This window comes from Petromyzon marinus, chromosome 47 (genome assembly GCF_048934315.1).
Source record: "Petromyzon marinus isolate PM22_M1 ecotype Great Lakes invasive population chromosome 47, UKy_Petmar_22M1.pri1.0, whole genome shotgun sequence".
Taxonomy (NCBI): Eukaryota; Metazoa; Chordata; class Hyperoartia; order Petromyzontiformes; family Petromyzontidae; genus Petromyzon; species Petromyzon marinus.
Window position 1 is genome coordinate 3,579,929 of NC_133713.1, and position 18,701 is coordinate 3,598,629.

The 18,701-nt window shown below is 53.1% G+C and overlaps 2 protein-coding genes and 1 long non-coding RNA gene across 7 annotated transcripts in view; 1 reads left to right on the plus strand and 2 right to left on the minus strand.

Annotated features, from left to right (window-relative positions):
- Positions 1-18,701, plus strand: part of LOC116952536 (uncharacterized) — a 49,633-nt gene that overhangs the window by 16,567 nt on the left and 14,365 nt on the right. The window contains exons 1-3 of one of the 5 annotated variants that reach the window (XM_032971962.2): positions 4,947-5,415; positions 11,712-11,899; positions 13,494-13,807. The gene's annotated coding sequence lies outside the window, so the exon portion shown is untranslated. Of the gene's footprint in view, positions 1-4,946; positions 5,416-11,711; positions 11,900-13,493; positions 13,808-18,701 lie in introns of those variants that run through there. The other 4 variants (XM_032971961.2, XM_032971964.2, XM_032971963.2 and 1 more) reach the window with 4 other exon arrangements.
- On the minus strand, positions 1,365-4,785 carry LOC142931040 (uncharacterized). The gene is made up of 2 exons (XM_076074296.1): positions 4,701-4,785; positions 1,365-4,152 (listed from the first exon to the last, which is right to left on the minus strand). The coding sequence occupies exon 2, from the start codon at positions 4,148-4,150 to the stop codon at positions 2,639-2,641; it is 1,512 nt and encodes a 503-aa protein (XP_075930411.1). The 5' UTR covers positions 4,151-4,152; positions 4,701-4,785; the 3' UTR covers positions 1,365-2,638.
- Positions 8,801-13,460, minus strand: LOC142931041 (uncharacterized). The gene is made up of 2 exons (XR_012947032.1): positions 13,279-13,460; positions 8,801-11,657 (listed from the first exon to the last, which is right to left on the minus strand). It is a non-coding gene; the product is annotated as an uncharacterized LOC142931041 (long non-coding RNA).

The window sequence follows — 18,701 nt, forward strand, 5'->3', positions numbered from 1 at the left end:
ACGTGCACGCGAGCCACTCAGCCCTTGTGCATTCGGCAAAAACCACGCGGCCCACAGTAGTGAGCATCGGTTGACCACACTGGCGCTGATGAGTACCCATGAGGACAAAGCCGGCCCACAGTTGTCTCTGTGTGTGTCACTGCAGCTTGCCAGTCGGTGACGTCTACTCAAATCGGATTTGATGATGGTCTAAGACAAAAGGACCACAATGCAGTTCTTCAGGACCAGGTTATATCGTTGTTGTGGTTTTTTTTTGCACAAGGCTCAAGGCCCGAGTGATTTTTTTGTCCACGTGTTTGTGTGGCGGGTTATTTTTTTTGACTATCTTACCGACCTCGGTACTGTTTTGTAGCCGCTACACTTAGCATGGGGTGCGCTCTGCCACGCTTGTTGTATTCTTTGTGCTGCTTGTACCCTGATGTTGATGCACGACCTTTACCATTCGCAACGGGATACACCGGACACAATTGGTTCTTATTGTCTTTGTTCATGCGTTTTTGCTAGAACCACCAGGGTCCTAATCATGGCTGGAGTTGGGCATAAGCTAAAGTAAACTACATTATCAGGGGCTTCTAAATAAGGCAATAAAATACGAAGACTAAAGTTTTACATAATCAGGTAAAGGGGACCGTACTGTCACGAGGACAGCGTTTGAAAAACAACGGACATAGGTTATTTTCATTTCGATGACAACATATCCATAATAGAGGCCGTTGGGTTAGGTGAGGGAGTCGTACTCAGATGGTATGTTGTGGATTTACTCTCCAACACGCCGACGTGCTGTACTAGTGGTGCCACAGCGCCGACGTGCTGTACTAGTGGTGCCACAGCGCCGACTGCTGTACATCAGCGGCAACTGCGTTGGACACTTCGCGCACACCTCGTTGAGCATGCACACGGTGTGTGTGCCGGCAGGGCAGAGGAACTGGGGCAAGGGTCACGGTAAACCTTAAAGAGAGGCCCCTGGAACCCTCTGGTGGGTTCGAGAAGGGAGGCGTGGCCAGGGCGGAGCCAAGCCGCGCCGAGGGGAATAAAAGCAGCGGAGAGCGAGAGCTCCGGGCTGCCGCTTCTGGGAGTGGACTCGTCTCGTCGTCGCCGCCGCCTTCGCCTTCGCCCGATCATTGTACGGCCGAGCAGGAGTTGGCTGTCTCGGTCGTCGCCGTCGGTGCAACGCGGGCAGGGTCGTGTCTGGGCCGGGCCGTACGGCAGCACGGTCGACGGTATGGAGGCCGGAGTTGGTGGTGTGAACGAGAAAGAGATAGAGAGAGGGTGCCTCCTGAAACTACCGCGTCTTCGACTGAGTGTGTGCACCGCACACCACACACACACACACGCCTCGAGGAAGGAGGACACTACACTAGGAACAAATTGGCATGTTTTGATTAGGTGACGAACCTTACCAATTGGCTGTGTCGGGTGGTGGCTGGTTTAACGACTCATTTCTATTCACGCGATCTAACCCAAACACCTCTATTATGGAGGATATTGATCGCGAAAGCCTACTATGGGTTAAAATGACGAAAAAATATTCTGCTTGACGAAGCTTTAGGGCCTCAGCAATATCATAATCGGGCCCTGGTTCTATGGCATAACCAGGTCTCCATCGAACACGAGCACTTATTGCCCAATAGGTTTTTTTTTTTAACTTGCGCCATAAAGAAACGAAAATAGAATTAAATCCAAAGCCGTGTGGGCGCACGGCACAATTCCTGTCGATGTCACTGCGGGTCTGCAACATCAGCAACATCAGCAACATCAACAACATCAGCAACATCAGCGGGCACTGCGCTCCTACGCACAGGCCGACAACAACAAACCACAACCCCCATTCAGAATCAGAATTTTGTGACTTGGAGAGGAATCCGATGAGCTATGAAGCTCTTTTTTTTTACAGACGTCCAGTATGGACGGGTTGGCAAAGTTCCAAGTGGCGGGGAGACATCACCACGGCGCGTGTGCCCATGCTGGGTGCACTTGGAAGGCCACGTGAAGTGTCGAAGGCCCTCTGGCAGGAGGTCACGGAACGGAGAGCCTCAGGTGCCGTGGGGTTCATTGACTGAGATGACTCCGCCGATGCATCGGGCCACCCGCCACGAAAACCGCCACGCGTCGTGCATCGCCTCCGCTGGGCGGCAGAGGGCAGTGCAGCCACAGTCACTACGAGGGCAGTGCAGCCACAGTCACTACGCTCCCACACAGAGGGCAGTGCAGCCACAGTCACTACGAGGGCGGTGCAGCCACAGTCACTACGCTCCCCACACAGAGGGCAGTGCAGCCACAGTCACTACGAGGGCAGTGCAGCCTCAGTCACTACGCTCCCGCACAGAGGGAGGTGCAGCCACAGTCACTATGCTCCCCACACAGAGGGAGGTGCAGCCACAGTCACTACGCTCCCCACACAGAGGGCAATGCAGCCACAGTCACTACGCTCCCCACACAGAGGGCGGTGCAGCCACAGTCACTACGCACCCCACACAGAGGACAATGCAGCCACAGTCACTACGCTCCCACACAGAGGGCGGTGCAGCCACAGTCACTACGCTCCCCACACAGAGGGAGGTGCAGCCACAGTCACTACGAGGGCAGTGCAGCCTCAGTCACTACGCTCCCCACACAGAGGGCAATGCAGCCACAGTCACTACGCTCCCACACAGAGGGCGGTGCAGCCACAGTCACTACGCTCCCTGGGCAGAGGACGCGCCACACGCGGGCAGACGGGGAGGCGGTGGTGTGGAGGTGAGTGGTGGAGGGGAGTGATGGTGTGGAGTGATGGTGTGGAGTGATGGTGTGGAGTGATGGTGTGGAGTGATGGTGTGGAGTGATGGTGGGTAGTGATGGTGTGGAGTGATGGTGTGGAGTGATGGTGTGGAGTGATGGTGTGGAGGGGAGTGATGGTGTGGAGTGATGGTGTGGAGTGATGGTGTGGAGTGGAGTGATGGTGTGGAGTGATGGAGGTGAGTAATGGTGGGGAGTGATGGTGTGGAGTGATGGTGGGGAGTGATGGTGTGGAGTGATGGTGTGGAGTGATGGTGTGGAGTGATGGTGTGGAGTGATGGTGTGGAGGGGAGTGACGGTGTGGAGTGATGGTGTGGAGTGATGGTGTGGAGTGATGGTGTGGAGTGATGGTGTGGAGTGATGATGTGGAGTGATGGTGTGGAGTGATGGTGTGGAGGGGAGTGACGGTGTGGAGTGATGGTGTGGAGTGATGGTGTGGAGTGATGGTGTGGAGGGGAGTGATGGTGTGGAGTGATGGTGTGGAGTGATGGTGTGGAGTGATGGTGTGGAGTGATGGAGGTGAGTAATGGTGGGGAGTGATGGTGTGGAGTGATGGTGTGGAGTGATGGTGTGGAGTGATGGTGTGGAGTGATGGTGTGGAGTGATGGTGTGGAGGGGAGTGACGGTGTGGAGTGATGGTGTGGAGTGATGGTGTGGAGTGATCGTGTGGAGTGATGGTGTGGAGTGATGGTGTGGAGGGGAGTGATGGTGTGGAGTGATGGTGTGGAGTGATGGTGTGGAGTGATGGTGTGGAGTGATGGAGGTGAGTAATGGTGGGGAGTGATGGTGTGGAGTGATGGTGGGGAGTGATGGTGTGGAGTGATGGTGTGGAGTGATGGTGTGGAGGGGAGTGACGGTGTGGAGTGATGGTGTGGAGTGATGGTGTGGAGTGATGGTGTGGAGTGATGGTGTGGAGTGAGGGTGTGGAGGGGAGTGACGGTGTGGAGTGATGGTGTGGAGTGATGGTGTGAAGTGATGGTGTGGAGTGATGGTGTGGAGTAATGGTGTGGAGTGATGGTGTGGAGTGATGGTGTGGAGTGATGGTGTGGAGTGATGGTGTGGAGGGGAGTGATGGTGTGGAGTGATGGTGTGGAGTGATGGTGTGGAGTGATGGTGTGGAGTGATGGTGGGGAGTGATGGTGGGGAGTGATGGTGTGGAGTGATGGTGTGGAGGGGAGTGACGGTGGGGAGTGACGGTGTCGAGTGACGGTGTGGAGTGACGGTGGGGAGTGATGGTGTGGAGGGGAGTGACACGCAGTGGTAACAGCTCAACTCTCACAACCACAGCCTGGCTTGGAGTGCCGGACCGTCTGAGTTGAGGTTTTCCCCTCCTGCTCTGCATCGCTTTCCTCCGCCTTCTCTCGATGTCTCCCATAGCTAAACCCACACACACAGTGGAACTGCATCACTGTCAACCCCTTATCAGTGCCCTACTGCATTACAGACCAATTCAGACCTTATCGGTCACCCCGTGCCCTTTTAAACTCCAAAGTTCATCCTACAAAGTGCCATCACAAGGAGAGAAACACAAACAAATTGACACATTTATTTTACCCGCATTGAAACGGCTGCACGCCGCAATGCACCTGAAATCTCAATTTCCCTGTGCGACAAGACGGGCAACCACATCCCGATGCTGATGAGTTACTCAATAGGGATCACACAGCAGCAGGCAGCAGTAGCATCGCCGCCGCCTCGATGGCGAACATCTCGACAGCAGCACCCTCACGAAGCCGAATCCCGACGAAGCGCGGCCTCTCTCTCTCTCTCGAGGGTCGTCAAACATCCACAAAAAGCCACGAGGCCAGGATTTAAAAACCACACCACCACAGGAATCGTTAATGTTCGATTCATCCGCGCGCGCTCGATTCGATCCGTAATGGAACGCGTGCCGCGACAAAGGCAACGAGCTTGACGATTCTCACCTTACGCGCGATGTTGATAATCGATTTTTGCTGTTTTGTTCACCTTAACGGGGGGGGGGGGGGTGAATGAGAGCGCTTCGAGTGGCCGTGAGGGTGAGAGGGGGACCCATTAAATATAAACGTGGGTTAGTTGTGACGGGGGCCACAGCGCTTGGAGTTGTTTTACCACTCGCGTCTCGCTGCGCGTCTCTCCAGAGAATCGATCCGCACAGGAACGAATCGATATCTCTCCCCCCACCCCACCCACCCAAAACTCGGTGTTTGTGAGTCGGCGCTGAGTGATCGATGATGGGTGAGCGACCGGATTAGCGCTCGCTCCGTGACTGAACGAGGTGAGAACGAGGTGAGGACATCGTGAGCCGGGTGATTATCACCATCACCACCACCATTGTCGCCACAGCCACCAGTCTTCGTCGTGGCCGGATCACAGCGCCTCCAACTCGCCACCCATCGTGGAAGTGAAAGATTTTAGTCGTTCTGAAATGACGGCGGGGGGCGCGGCTGCCCCCCGCTCGACCACGTGGTCGGCTGCTGCTGCTGCTGCTCAAGTGCGCCGCTGATTGCCACCCACACCCCCCACACCCCCCACCCTCGGCGGCGGCGGCGTCGCTGCTGCTGCTGTTGCTGCCGTCCCAAACCGTCGCCTGCGGGCACGCGCCTCGGTGTTGGGAGGAGCGCCGCGATCAGCTCGTCGTGTCGGTGTCACCACGTGATGGTGAGCGATGGTGGTACGAGGTGGTGATGGTGATGAGGTGGTGATGGTGGTGAGGTGGTGATGAGGTGATGATGTTGGTAAGGTGATGATGGTGGTACGAAGTGGTGATGGTACTAAGGTGGTGATGGTGATGAGGTGGTAAGGTGGTGATGAGGTGATGATGGTGGTAAGGTGATGATGGTGCTGTTTGTGATGGTGATGAGGTGATGGTGATGAGGTGATGATGGTGGTACGAGATGGTGATGGTGCTAAGGTGATGGTGATGAGGTGATGGTGGTGGTAAGGTGATGATGGTGGTACGAGATGGTGATGGTGCTAAGGTGATGATGGTGGTACGAGATGGTGATGGTGCTAAGGTGATGATGGTGGTACGAGATGGTGATGGTGCTAAGGTGATGATGGTGATGAGGTGGTGATGATGGTGATGGTGGTGGCGGTGGTTACCGAACGTTGTTGCTGCTGTGTGATGATGATGATGATGGTGGTCATTTATGGCGTTACGGGGTGGGGGGTTTCGAGGGCCCGGACGTTTCCCCCCGGAGGCCCAGCGGGGAATGCCACGGGCGAGGTGGTGGGGGGCCTGGGGGGGGGGCTGGGGGGGGGGCTGGGGGGGGGGGGCTGGGGGGGGGGGCCCGCGGATTCATCGAACCACGCCACAGGCCCGGGTGGGTTGGGATGGGATGGCGGGGGGCCTTGTTGTACAATTGGCACACCAACAACCCGTCCTGCTCGCCGTCCAAACCAAGTCGGCAACGGTGCCTGGGGACAACAACAACAACAAACAAAATTGGACCGTAATTTGTTTTCCACGATCACAAAGATGTGTTTCGGGAGGGTCGGGTCGCGTAAATGCAAATAAGCGTGTCGTTTAAACCCGCCACCGCTCGACACGGCCAATTAGTTGAGGTTTTTTTTTTGTCACGTCAACAGACCGTGGCAATTCGTGACTAGTTCAGCACGAACCCTATTTACTATTCGAGCACGATATTTCGCCAGTAATGACAACTCGGGACCGTCCATAAATGACGTCACGCGATTTTTGACCTCCTCCCCCCCCACCCACCACCCCCCCCCTAATATTCTTAGCTCTTTCGGTAAAGTCACGTTGAAGGTAAAACAATAAAATAATAAAAGAATATATAAAACAATAAAAATTCTCACGACGTTTCGACCGTAACGCAAACGGTCGTCATCAGGTGTGAAAAAAACAACTGGCAAGAAACATTTGAAAGAAGTGGCGGTTTGTATTTATTTATTTAGTTTTAAACGATGTTTGTATTTATGTTTTAACGTTAGCACCACGGAGAGCGATTTGTCAGTTTGTTCAGATGGACGAGTCCATCTATGTTCTGAAAAGAGGAGGGGGAAGACGAAAAATTAATGTATGCTTCGATTTAAAGCTTTCGTGACTGCAATGATTCATCTTCCTTGGTTCTTTCGGTAAAGTCATGTAGAATGAGAATAAAATAATAAATTTATAAAATAAAATAACACAATAATATTATCACGACGTTTCGGCCACAACACAAGCGGCCTTCATCAGGTGAAGGGACGAGACTGTCTGGTAGGACAGCGCTGGAGTGAAAGAGCCACGTTCAGATCACGGCCTTTAAGCTGTGTGAGAGGTGCTAAAGTTGAGGGCGCTTTGTTCCTCTCACACAGCTTAAAGGCCGTGATCTGAACGTGGCTCTTTCACTCCAGCGCTGTCCTATCAGACAGTCTCGTCCCTTCACCTGATGAAGGCCGCTTGTGTTGTGGCCGAAACGTCGTGAGAATATTATTGTGTTATTTTATTTTATCAATTTATTATTTTATTCTCATTCTACGTGACTTTACCGAAAGAACCAAAGAAGATTAATGTATGCTGTCTGAAAGCCACCGTAAGCGCGAACAATCAATTAAGACCCGAAATGGTTTATCAAATCATTCCAATGATTGCTAAGCCATAATCCATCTTCTCGGTTGAATAGAATTGTTATAACACTCATTTTGATTAATTTTCATTATTAACTGTTTGATTATTTAAAGCGTGACACGGCGTCACAAAAAGTCAGACCCCCCCTCAAATGTGACGTCACAAAGCGCTGCTCCCCCCCCCAAACCATGTTTCCATTTTGAAAATAAAACGTGCTTCAAATCGCTTTAAGCTATTGTCACATTGTAGTGCGTATTTGATGTTGCGTTGCACTCTGATGTTGTAGGAGAAAACATTAAAAAGGAGGCGTTGGAAAGCTGAAATTGAGCATAACATTCACTTGAAAATATTCAACGTCTAACTAAAACTGCAGATGTTCAGAAAATTATATTGAAATCATCTTATAATTATAAAATGTTAAAAGTAATTATAATTATAAAAATACTTGAAACTTCGTAGTAGAACGAAGCAAAATGGAGAGTACAATTATAACAATCACATTCATTTAACAATGAAAAGCCCTGGTAGAATCATTAGAATCAAAATGTTTAATAACAATCATTCAAAACATTTACAAAATGTATGCTTCTCCATTCTCCCATGGAGAAGCAAAATGCTCCTTCATGGAATGAATAATAGGTGACCTTAGTAAATTTAAATAATAAAATAGTTAATAATGAAAATTAATCAAAATTAGTGTTATAACAATTCTATTTAATTAATATTTTTTAAAAGTTGCGCATTTTGATGACGTCACATTTCTCTAACCTCCCCTCCCCCCCTCGTCACAATTGTCTGACCCCCCTCCCCCCCTAGGTGCGTGACGTCATTTATGGACGTCCCCCTAGCATCATTCAGGCGACAGCCAGAGTTGTGGAGAAATCAGATTTCGAATTGGCTTTTTCGGGTGTTGGCGGATTTAACGACATATATTAACGCGATGTAACCCATACACCTCTTATGGATAATATTGGTCGCGAAAGCCTACTACGTGTTCAATGTGTTTTTTATTTGTATGATTTCAAAATAAGTAATATTTAAAAATACTTAAAAAAAACACGCTTTAATGAAATGTACCGTACTCGTAATGGCAGAACTCCACGACTCCAGGAAGTGGCCGCAAAGCTTGCCAATAACGTAAGGGGACCGTCGTGATTTAGAGCCAAAGTCAGTTGAGCGTGGGCAATTAGACTCAAGCAGAAACATAACGTATAAAAAATAATGTAATTTTTAAAAATCTTTTTTTAAATATATAGAATATAGTATTGTCATCAATATGACATAAGTATACCAAGTTCTCAGTCGATACCACATATGGAAGTGGGTTAATATTGAGTTACAAGATTTGAGGATATGACAACAACAGCAGACAGAGTGAGATAAATAAATGCTTGTGAAAATAACCAAGATGTATATTCTGAAATATATATTTCCATAGCAAGGATAGGCACAGTATATAGAGAGGCAGCGTCAGTGTCAATCGTTTATTTTCCAATAAGGTGAGAGAAATGAACACCGGAGATTAACATGTCGAGATTTTTGTTCATTGGAAAATTAGCAAATGACATCTTGAAATGGTGCGTTTTCGCACAATCTCATTCTCAGTAGAGAGAAGTGCAAGGGAAGACGAGGCAGCAATGTTGTTCCACGGTTTTTATAATCAGTTTTAGCTTCTAATTTAGCCTAAAATAGCAGCCTCATAGCCCTAGTCCCTGCCACTTCTGAAATGACTATTAAAGGTAAACTGGGGGAAGGTGGCAACTTCTACGCAGTAATTTTGACAAAATTCTGTATTTTTTGCCACTTAATTTGTTGGATGCTCGTTGCAATATTACAGAAACAAACACATTTTTAAGCTTAAAAGGAAGTAAAGCGACATGGGGCTCGGCACGTGGTCGTCCTGTCAGAACATTGAATTTGTTATCGATTAAATGAACGGCATCCTTTTAAAGCTGCGTAATCCGATATGAAAATCGTGACTTGAAAAAAAATAGTTGAAGGAAATTTCGCTCGTAATATTTTTTAGGCTTCCCTTGTTTCCCCCCCCCCCCCCCCCCAATCATTTTAGATTAAATCTGCTTATCTGCGGCACGCAGCGCGCTCCCATCGAATTAGGGCACACGACTAAATAATGAACGTATCGACATCTGTCCAGCGGCTGGACAAGGTACGCGTGAAACAAGCGACTGACACCGGCGTCAGTAGTCGCATGGAGCAGCAGCAGCAGTGCCAACTGTAGAGTTTTCTCTGAAGGCCACCGAAACAGAAGTGCCTAGGGGCCTACAAGAACCTTAATCGGGCCCTGGTATACACGGCTTACCGAATGAGGTCTGTTTATCGGAACGCCGGGGGGGCGGCGGGGGGGGTGATGTTTCCGTGCTTCGACGCTGCTTAACTTTCTCATCTCCCGTGTTAGATAGTAGTGCTCCGTGTGAGCGTGCCAGCGGTAGTGTAGCGGTTAGCGCGCTGCGCTACGAACCGGTCCTGGGCCTCCCCTAGGTTCACTCAGCCTCAAATGAGTACCCGGTGCGATGTGTAAACATCGCCACTAGGGAGACAAAGGCGGCTGGGCGTGGTGTTGGCCACCCACCCCCTCGTGTGCCGTGCCAGCCTTTATAGGTGCTCGCTACAGTCTGTTAAGGCTACACGGGGGGGGGGGGGTCTTTATCTTTGCATCCATTTGAAAGGTGTGAATGTATGTATGTTGACCTTCTTTCACACCGCGCACCGTAGCCAGCCGTGCTAATGGGAGGTGCAGGGGAAGACACAACGAACGGTTCTAACTGCGAGAACGATTCGGAGTATTTACCGTGCACGTCTTTGTGCTGTGCGCGTGGCTTTTTGTGTGATAGTGCAACGCCACTCGACGGACACGCACACCGGCACCGTGGCAGACGTTTGCGCATTGCCGCATTCATTTAGCCGTCCAGTCGCCGAGGAAGTTGGTCAGATGGACGCTGAGATGGCGAATCATCATTAACGTTCAAGTGACGAGTCTTGTAGGGGGGGGAGGGCGCCGGACTTGGGAATTCAGTGTCAGCGGGGGGGCGGGCGTTGGGATTGAGAACCGCCATACGGGAAGAGGAATGGAGACTTGCGGGTTTGTGTTGAGGTGGAATTGAAAAGTGCAGAGTGTACACACAAGCAATGTCGTGCGACTCTGCATCCTCTTTAGTCCAGGGATCGGCAACCAAAATAAACAAGAAGAATCGTTATTTTTTTCAAATTCGGTAAAAACACTCAGTCTTTCAAGAGCCGCAATGCTTGTGGTGAACACGAGACGGTGGACCTTCATAAATATCGTCACCAAGTAGTCCTTAAAGAGCCGCAATTTGACTCCAGTGCCGCAGGTTGCCGACCCTTGGTTTAGTACAATAGTTAAGCACATGGAGGGAGTGATTATTTCGGACCCAGGAACACAACCCTCTTTATTCCCCATAAGGTCTATTATTTGTCCAAGGCGGTTTTGGCCAACACGGCATTTTCCAGGAACGTAGCCCCAGCGTTCGGCGGGCTCAGCCTGGATTCACGTCTCGGATGCGTTTTTGGGCCGTACCGCGTGCGTGCCATCCGGCACGATGTCCGGCGTTTCGCCGCATGCACCGGGAACTCTTCAGGACGACGCTTGGGAGTCTTGAGTGCGTTGTTTGCGATTGTTTGGCCGCCGCTGGGAGAATGCGATTGGCGCGTTGGTTGGCGGTGGCTTGTTCCTGCGCGGCTTGTTTCTCTGCGTGCGAGTGGTGACGGCCTCTTGACTGTTGCTGTGTGTTGCAGAGCTCCTCTCGGGGAATCTCTCGCCTTTGTTTACGTAAACGTTTTTGCAGCGCAAGAGTGTGACTTGTTGACCAGGGTCACCCTGCCGCTTGGGCTCTTCTTGCCTGTTAAAACAAATCCAATGGTAGTTTGAATTTTGAACTTGTGACTCTGCCCGCAGTAGTAGTGCGCGGCGAACGCTTTGGGAGAGGAACTGCTGCACGCGCGGCCCGACCCGGAGCACCGCACCCGTGGATTGCGAGCGGCCGTGGAAACTTTGCTCGTCGGGTTCGCCGAATGGATGCGACAGCGAAAGCGCGCGTAACGATGGACGTCGAGACTTTTTTTTTGTCCCCGTTGCAACTGCAGCTCGAAGCGTTTAGATGCGGCGGATGTTGGAAGCGGCGGCGGCGGCGGCGGTACCGTCCCCCTCACCCCCCACGGCAGGAGCCCACGTCGCTTCGCGGACGACGTGCGTCGGTTCGCTGGGACGGCGCGGCGATGAAGGCTCTCGTCCGTCACGCCAGCCTCATCCGCCACGCGTGCACGGCGGCGTTGCGGTAGCGCGTCGCGCCTAGAGAGAATTTAAATATCGACGCTTACAGCGCACTCTCTGCTCTCCCTGCAGCGCCACGTTCCTGCCAGCAGAGCCGACGGCCATTTTGTAAGGACGGCGGTGGAGGGGGCGCCGGGCAGCAGCAGCAGCAGTGGCGCGCGCGCGCGCGTGTGTGTGAGAGGGAGCGAGGGGGCGCCATCGCAATGCCGCTGCTCCCTCCGACGCTGTGAGGCCACCGCCAGCGGTCGGTGGAGCTCCAGGTACGGTCGCCCCACGCACGCTCACCTTGGCCGTGCGCGCGATTGTACGCGTTGCGGAGCCGCGCGCGGAAAACGTGTGGCGTGTTGATGCACGCAGCCTGCGCGGCGCTATCACACCGCGGCCAAAGAGAAGATTTTTGAATTCTGAACGCACGGGCGCGTGCATTTTAATGTGCACAATTTAACGCCTGCTTCGGGTGAATTACATTTTTTAAACATCGCCAATATTTTCTATAAATTTTTGTTACAATCTCAAAATGAATCGCAGGAAATATTCCTTTGAATTTTTCGTAAATGGAATTACTAATGTGGGGCACCGTAGGGATATTGGTGGAACCTGGGTTCGTGGATGACGAGCGCCCAGAATTATTTATTTAACCGCGCTGGGTTCTCGTCATTCCTGTGCTGATGGACGGGTCTAATGCGTAATGTACACAGCTCTGTACATGGCGCCGCAGATTAATAATGAAATCTAATAATTGAAATTCAAATTAAATAATTTTCTGCCCTTAATACAGCCGCTGCTAGATCAAGGCCTTCCCACCCCTTGTCGACCATGTGGATTATATGACCCTACTTCACCACATTGGTCAGTGCAAGGGGATCGAGGTCTGGTTCGGATATCGGAGGATCTTTGCTTTCATTGCACATGGCTCGCGCAACGCAGGCTACTGTAAAACAGCATCTTGACAAGTGGTAATTCCACGATGCCGTTTAAATCCGGCTTATGATTACGGTTGTCGCGAGTGATGTTGTAAGCTGACGGTTCGGATTTTTTGTCGACTTTCTGCGCGGCGCACGGCACGGCGGGAGTAGCCGGCGCACCCACGAGTGCGGACACGGGGCTGACGGTGGGTGACGCTGTGATTCCCGACACACGATTTTGTTCCGCATGCGGCACCGAAGGAACGACATGGAAACGCGCGTTGGAAGCGCGAGCACCCGGGGTGGTGGTGGTGGGGGGGGTGCCCAGCAGGCGGCTGACGGTGGTGTCTCGGCCGGTGTTTAATGCACGCGAAGCCGCCCGGTGTTTGGCGTGCGTGGGTTAAGTGGCGGTTAAGAGTGGGTTAAGTGAGCTCGGGCATCGCGTTTCGCTGGGCCACATGGGGAGATGGCGGCGGAGAGACCGCTGCTGCCTCCCGCGCTTCGTGGGCGGGGTCGGTGGTGGTGCCAGACGTAGGGAGGGGGGGGGCAGGGGGTGGGGGCGGGAGAGGTGGTGGGGGGGGGAGAGTAAAAACCTCGAGATTGGCGAACAACAATATATTAATATTTTGTAAAAAAAACAAATAGCAACAAGCTGCTCTTTGTTTTCATTTTCAACCAACGTTACCAGCAGTTTCACTGTCACACGCAACGTCTCTGCTGCAGTAATCATTTACCTGTCCGGAAACTCCCCGGGAGCGTCTTCTCTCTGCATCTCCGTGTAAACAATGCGCTTCCTTGGTGGAGGGAATACCTCTGACCTGACACCGTGTGTTGACGGTGGTGAGCAGGGCGAGAGTGTTGGCGGGAGAGTTGTTGTGCAAGCGCCTCCCCCCACTCCTCCCCGCCCCAACCTCCCCCCACTCCTCCCCGCCCCCACCTCCCCACATAGCGTTGGCATCTCGGGTGCTGCCCCGCCCACTCCCCGCTCACCACGCAACCACAACCGCCGCCACCACCACCCCGCCACTAATCTCGCTGCTGCCGGAAGACCCGCAGTGAGATCGACCGTGGCGGCGCAGGGTAGCTGGCGGCGCGGTGAGGACGTCCGCGTTCAGCATGTGGAGGTGACACGGTGGCCGGCCGGGTGCTGCTGCCGCTGCCGCTGCCGCTCACCTTGTTAGCGACACCGCAGCCACTGCTGCTGCTGCTGCTGCAGCCACTGCTGCTGCTGCTGCGGCGGCGGGACGGGCGGCGGCGCTCTCGGTAACGAACCCTCGACCCACCCACCCCCGCCACGCGCGCTCCTACGGGGCGGCGGTCGGGCCGCGTGTGGCAGCGTGGTTGCCCCGCGCGGTGCCCCCCCCCCCCCCCGCGCGTGTCGTTGAGGACCCCGTGGCGTCGCGTCTCGGCGGGCGCTTTCGCCGGTCACGCGATCGCACCGCTCGTCCGCGATGCCCTTTGTTTGTTCAGGGAAGCCTCGCCGAGCTTGGAGACTCGGCTTTCAGGGAGGGCCCCCCGGCTACGTCGGGACACGAGGACGATTCCGTACCGTGAGCGTTTGGGGCCACTCTGTGTGCGGCATAGGACGGTGCAGCAAGCTCCATGGTGCTGCACCTCTGTGCTCCCCCCGCCATCGCCGACCCCGTACCGACCAGACGTGGAAAAGCGTGGCCAAATCGCCCCCACAACTTCGCATGGCGTGTGTGGGGGGGGGCGGGGGGGGCCCTCATCTGGCAGTGGATTGACAAAGGGGCTGCACTTGAATCGCGGTGCGGCGTGGCGGAAGCAGCTCTCCCCTGCTTTACCTTCCCCTGCTTTACCTTCCCCTGCTTTACCTACCCCCCCCGCGTGCCGGTGTCGGTCGGCTCCTCTGTGGCCTCCGGCGCGGTGCCGCTCGGCCGGTACCCGACAACCGGCGTCTGGCGAGTGGCGCTGACTAGGAAACGGCCGCCCGCGTTCTCCCGCGCCGTCGCTCTTCCGTGCCCGCTCCGCCGGCACGAAAGAGCGAGTCACAAAAAAAAATCCGTGTGGCGCCGTAACGGAATGTTCGGAGCGCGTAAATAAATAATGAAGCGGGCCGCTGAAAGCACTTCTTTCAGAGCCTTGGCCTCACTTGAACCCTGCTGCTGCTGCTGCTGCTGGCGGAAGAGAGCGGCGTGGCGCTGCCAGCCGCGGAGGGGAGTGCCGTCTCCCCCGCGCCAGCCCGTGCGGTGCGCACTGTCCCAGCTCCTCCATGCTGTCGGTCGCGGTGTGCGTGTGTGCGTGCGTGCGTCTGTGCGCGTGGGGAGCGGTAGTGTAGCGGCGGTGAGTGCGCTGCGCTACGAAGCCAGCGACGCGAGTTAAATTCCTGCTCGCGGCCAACACCAGTGACTAATTCATAATAGAGGTGTTTGGGTTAGATCGCGTTATTTATAAATGTGTCGTAACCCTCCACCCGACACGGCGAATCAGCAAAAATGTGTCACTTTGACAAAAGACAAATAGTTGACTACTTTAGCCCCACCGGTGTGTTGAAGAGTGAATCCACAGCATTTACAGTTTGACTAGTACGACGTTTCGCTGGTAATTACATCCAGCATCATCGGGCAATTCGCCAGAATTGATAAATAACGCGATCTAACCCAGAAGCCTTTATTATGAATAATATTGGTCGCGAAAGCCTACGTGTTAAACCAGTGTCTAGTACAGGTAGTCCATGACTTACGATGGAGATGCGTTACGACAACCCCATCGTTAAGTCGAAAATATCGTGAGTCGATAATGGCCTAGCCTACCCAGGAGTCTTAAAGAATGGTGATAATTTAGCAAAACAGAGCAATTTACAGTACCGTACTGTATACACTATATACTGTATGTATTTATTCATTACAATACTGTATTGCACAGTAAAATTTAAAGTAAAAAAACAAGGTAAATTCTTAGCCTACCTATATGAACTGCAATTTCATTGAAAGTTTTTTTCAGGAAGCAATCTTATCTGCTATAAAAACTTGTACCGTGCTTTGAACGTATGTATCCTATCGTGGTAACCCTAAAATGAAATCGCTAAAGCTATGTATCATACATGCATTGAACGTATCGCAACGTATCATATTCTACTGTACTCACCAAGATTCTGTCCGTCGTCTACATACTTGAACGATGTTAGGTTGTTGATGGCTACATTAACTTAGTTGTCGGAAGAGGATGGCGATGGTAAAGTACAGTATCGTACCTCGTACGCTGCTGCGTTTGCCTGCCGCGCAAAATAATTTTGCCATATCGCTATCGCCATCGTAAGATTGATATATCGTAAGTCGGACCATCGTAAGTCGGGGACTACCTGTTTATGAAGACTTCTTGGGCCTCCCCTAGGTTGACTCGGCTTCAAATGAGTACCAGGTGTGGGGTGTAATCATCGCCACTGGGGAGACAAAGGCGGTCGGGCGTGGTGCTGGCCACCCACTCCGCATGCCGTGCCGGCCTTCATACGGTGCTCGCTAACAGCACTTGCCCCAACAGTCTGTTAAGGCTACACAGGGGATCTTTGTCTTTATCTTGGTCTTTGTGTGAGCGGGCCGGCAGGGAGCAGCGCTGCGGTTGTGGAGATTAAAAAAAGTGAAAAGGAGAATAATAGTAAGAGTAATGTCTCGCGGAGCATCAAGACTCTTGGTCAGGAGGGTGCTGGATTGGGACGTTTGGTTCATTCCACGAATGAGAGTTTCACTATACATTTGCTTTCATTTGTTCAGGGCTTGGTTACTTTCTGTAGGGCGCTTGTGCAGTCTCGCACGAACGGTGCTGTACAACGCCGAGCTTGAGTTAAGAGTACCCAGAGAAACTGCACGGAAATTAGGGGGTACCACGTGCAGTCCAGATAGGGTTCAAGGATTCAGTGCTGTCGTTATCTGGAGACTCGGCGGACCACCTTGTTGGGACCTTGTTGGTACAGTGAAAAAGGAAGTCTTAAGTCCCCGAGAACAGGATATTGGGAGTTGACGTGCACCGGCACGCACTCGCGTGCCCTTTTACTGTGCTTCTAATCGCGTTCTCGGCCTGCAAACACCGCGGGGGGGGGGGGGGGTGTGGGGTATGGATTTTTTTTTTTTAGAAACGCCACTGAACTTTTCAACAACGCCCGGGGGAACGGCGGCAGTGACGTCTGCGATCGTTGATCGAGAGGCGGCGGGCGCTTTGCTGTCGATTTCCGCTGACGAGGCGCGAGCGGGGGGGGGGGGAGAGGGGGCGGTAGGGCTTCACGTCGGTTAGCCGTCACGGCGTCATCGCCGCCGCCGTCGCCGTCGCCGCTCCTCCTCGCAACACCGCTCGGCTCACTCCCTGTCCCTGTCGCTCCGGTGCTGAACACGAGCGCACCGGGGGGCCCGGCCACGGGGCTGGCGTGCGTGCATAGCAGGGACGGCCGCGCTCCTTAAACAGTCGAGTGCGGTCAACTCTCCGTCAGCCGGGCTTGTGACCCGGACAAGGCAATATCACGGGTATTGCAAAACGGTTGTAAATCGGTAAGAACAAATACAAATATTTCTTGTTTATCCGCGTAGGATGGGGGTGAGGACGCAGAGCGAGGTCATCATTTGGCACGATGTTCAATACGGCAAAGCAGAAAAGTTTTGCTGGCTGGAGGGAGGGATAGACGGTCATGTATGCGAAGGACATGCGGTCTGCTCACAAGTAACTAAGTAGGCAGACGATCCTTCTCCTTCACATATCTGTACCTCCACGTAAACAAATATTTGTTTTATTTTTAATACTTCCTATCAGCGACACGGCCGTCTGGGAGTGTGTCATTTCAGCAGCGTTGGTTCAACACTTGCAAACTCTGGACTGGTTTCGACATCCATCGTCGCATCAGCCGAGAATCCATGAGTCGATGCGGCGCGACACGCGAACAGTGGACCTCGCTCGGCTCGGGAATCGTTTTTGTTTCCACGTGCACGTCACTCGCAGCACGCACTGCATCTGGAGCGTCGCAGTGGTTAGCCATAGCTAACATCGGTGGCGAGCGATATCCGAACCGGTTTTAATGGGTAACCTCCCCCCCCCCCCCCCATTCACCGACCGGCAGTCACCCATATGGTCAAACATGGTCAAACAACCCACACACCCGGCAGGGTGTGGCGAGGCCTTCATCCAGCAGTGCATTGACAAAGGGCCGTAACGTTACAAATGACTGGAACTCCGTTAACTGGCATCATTTTCTCGGGGAATCTACAATTCTTGTGGCGAGGGCTGGGAGTTCCCGTCGCCTGTGCACGGCGGCGTCCGTCTTGACGCGGAGTGGTTTGCCGCGGCCCTCATCACGATTCGCCATTGATTTTTGGGTTGGCTCACGTCGTAACGATCCGCCCAGATGCGTGTCATTGTAAACTCTCCGCGAGCGCGCAGCGCCGTCTGTCTCGGCCGTTTGGTGGCGTCGGCGGCGGTGGCGGCGGTGGCGGCGGTGGCACGAGAAATCCTGACGATCTGACGATGGCGAAGCGCCGTGGTTGAGGGCTTCCGCAGCGATGGCTGCCGCGGTGAAAACATTAACCCCTCCCCTGGACAATCGGCAGAGGTGTCGCCAAAGAGGGTGTTGAAAATGTATTTAATCAGAGTTGCTTTATACGTCTACGAGTCTTTTACGCTGTGGTGAATGCCAGCCCCTCCGCCGGCTGCGACGTTGATGCGGAACCGGTTGCCAACCAACGGTGAGCGCCGGATCGATCCGCAAGCTTGCGCCACGCGGTTCGGGGCGAGTATCGCGAGCGTAGGGATGAATTGCCGGCGATTTGGCACGGCCGAGGGTCTGAGCGAGAGAGGCCTGCGGTGCGGATCGTGGCGGTGTGTGGTGCGAATGCCACGCACGTCCTCACCTTCACGTTTATTTGTTCAGTCGCTCAGCCAGGCGAGAGCTTAACCTGGCGAGGGAGCGGAATAATGACCCGGGTTACTGAAATGACAAAAGCAAAACAAATAAAATAAAGTGCAGCGATGAAGCCGATTTTATATAAAGCCCCGGGCAAAAATAACCACGTCACGCGAGAAGTCTGAAAATATTGCACGAATGTAATTTACTGCCAAATAATAATTTCCCTGCAGCGCAAGTTTATTTTTTTATTCTCGTCACGGTACGATTCCAATTCGAGTTGCGGAAATGCTGCACAGAGCTTCGGTGACGATT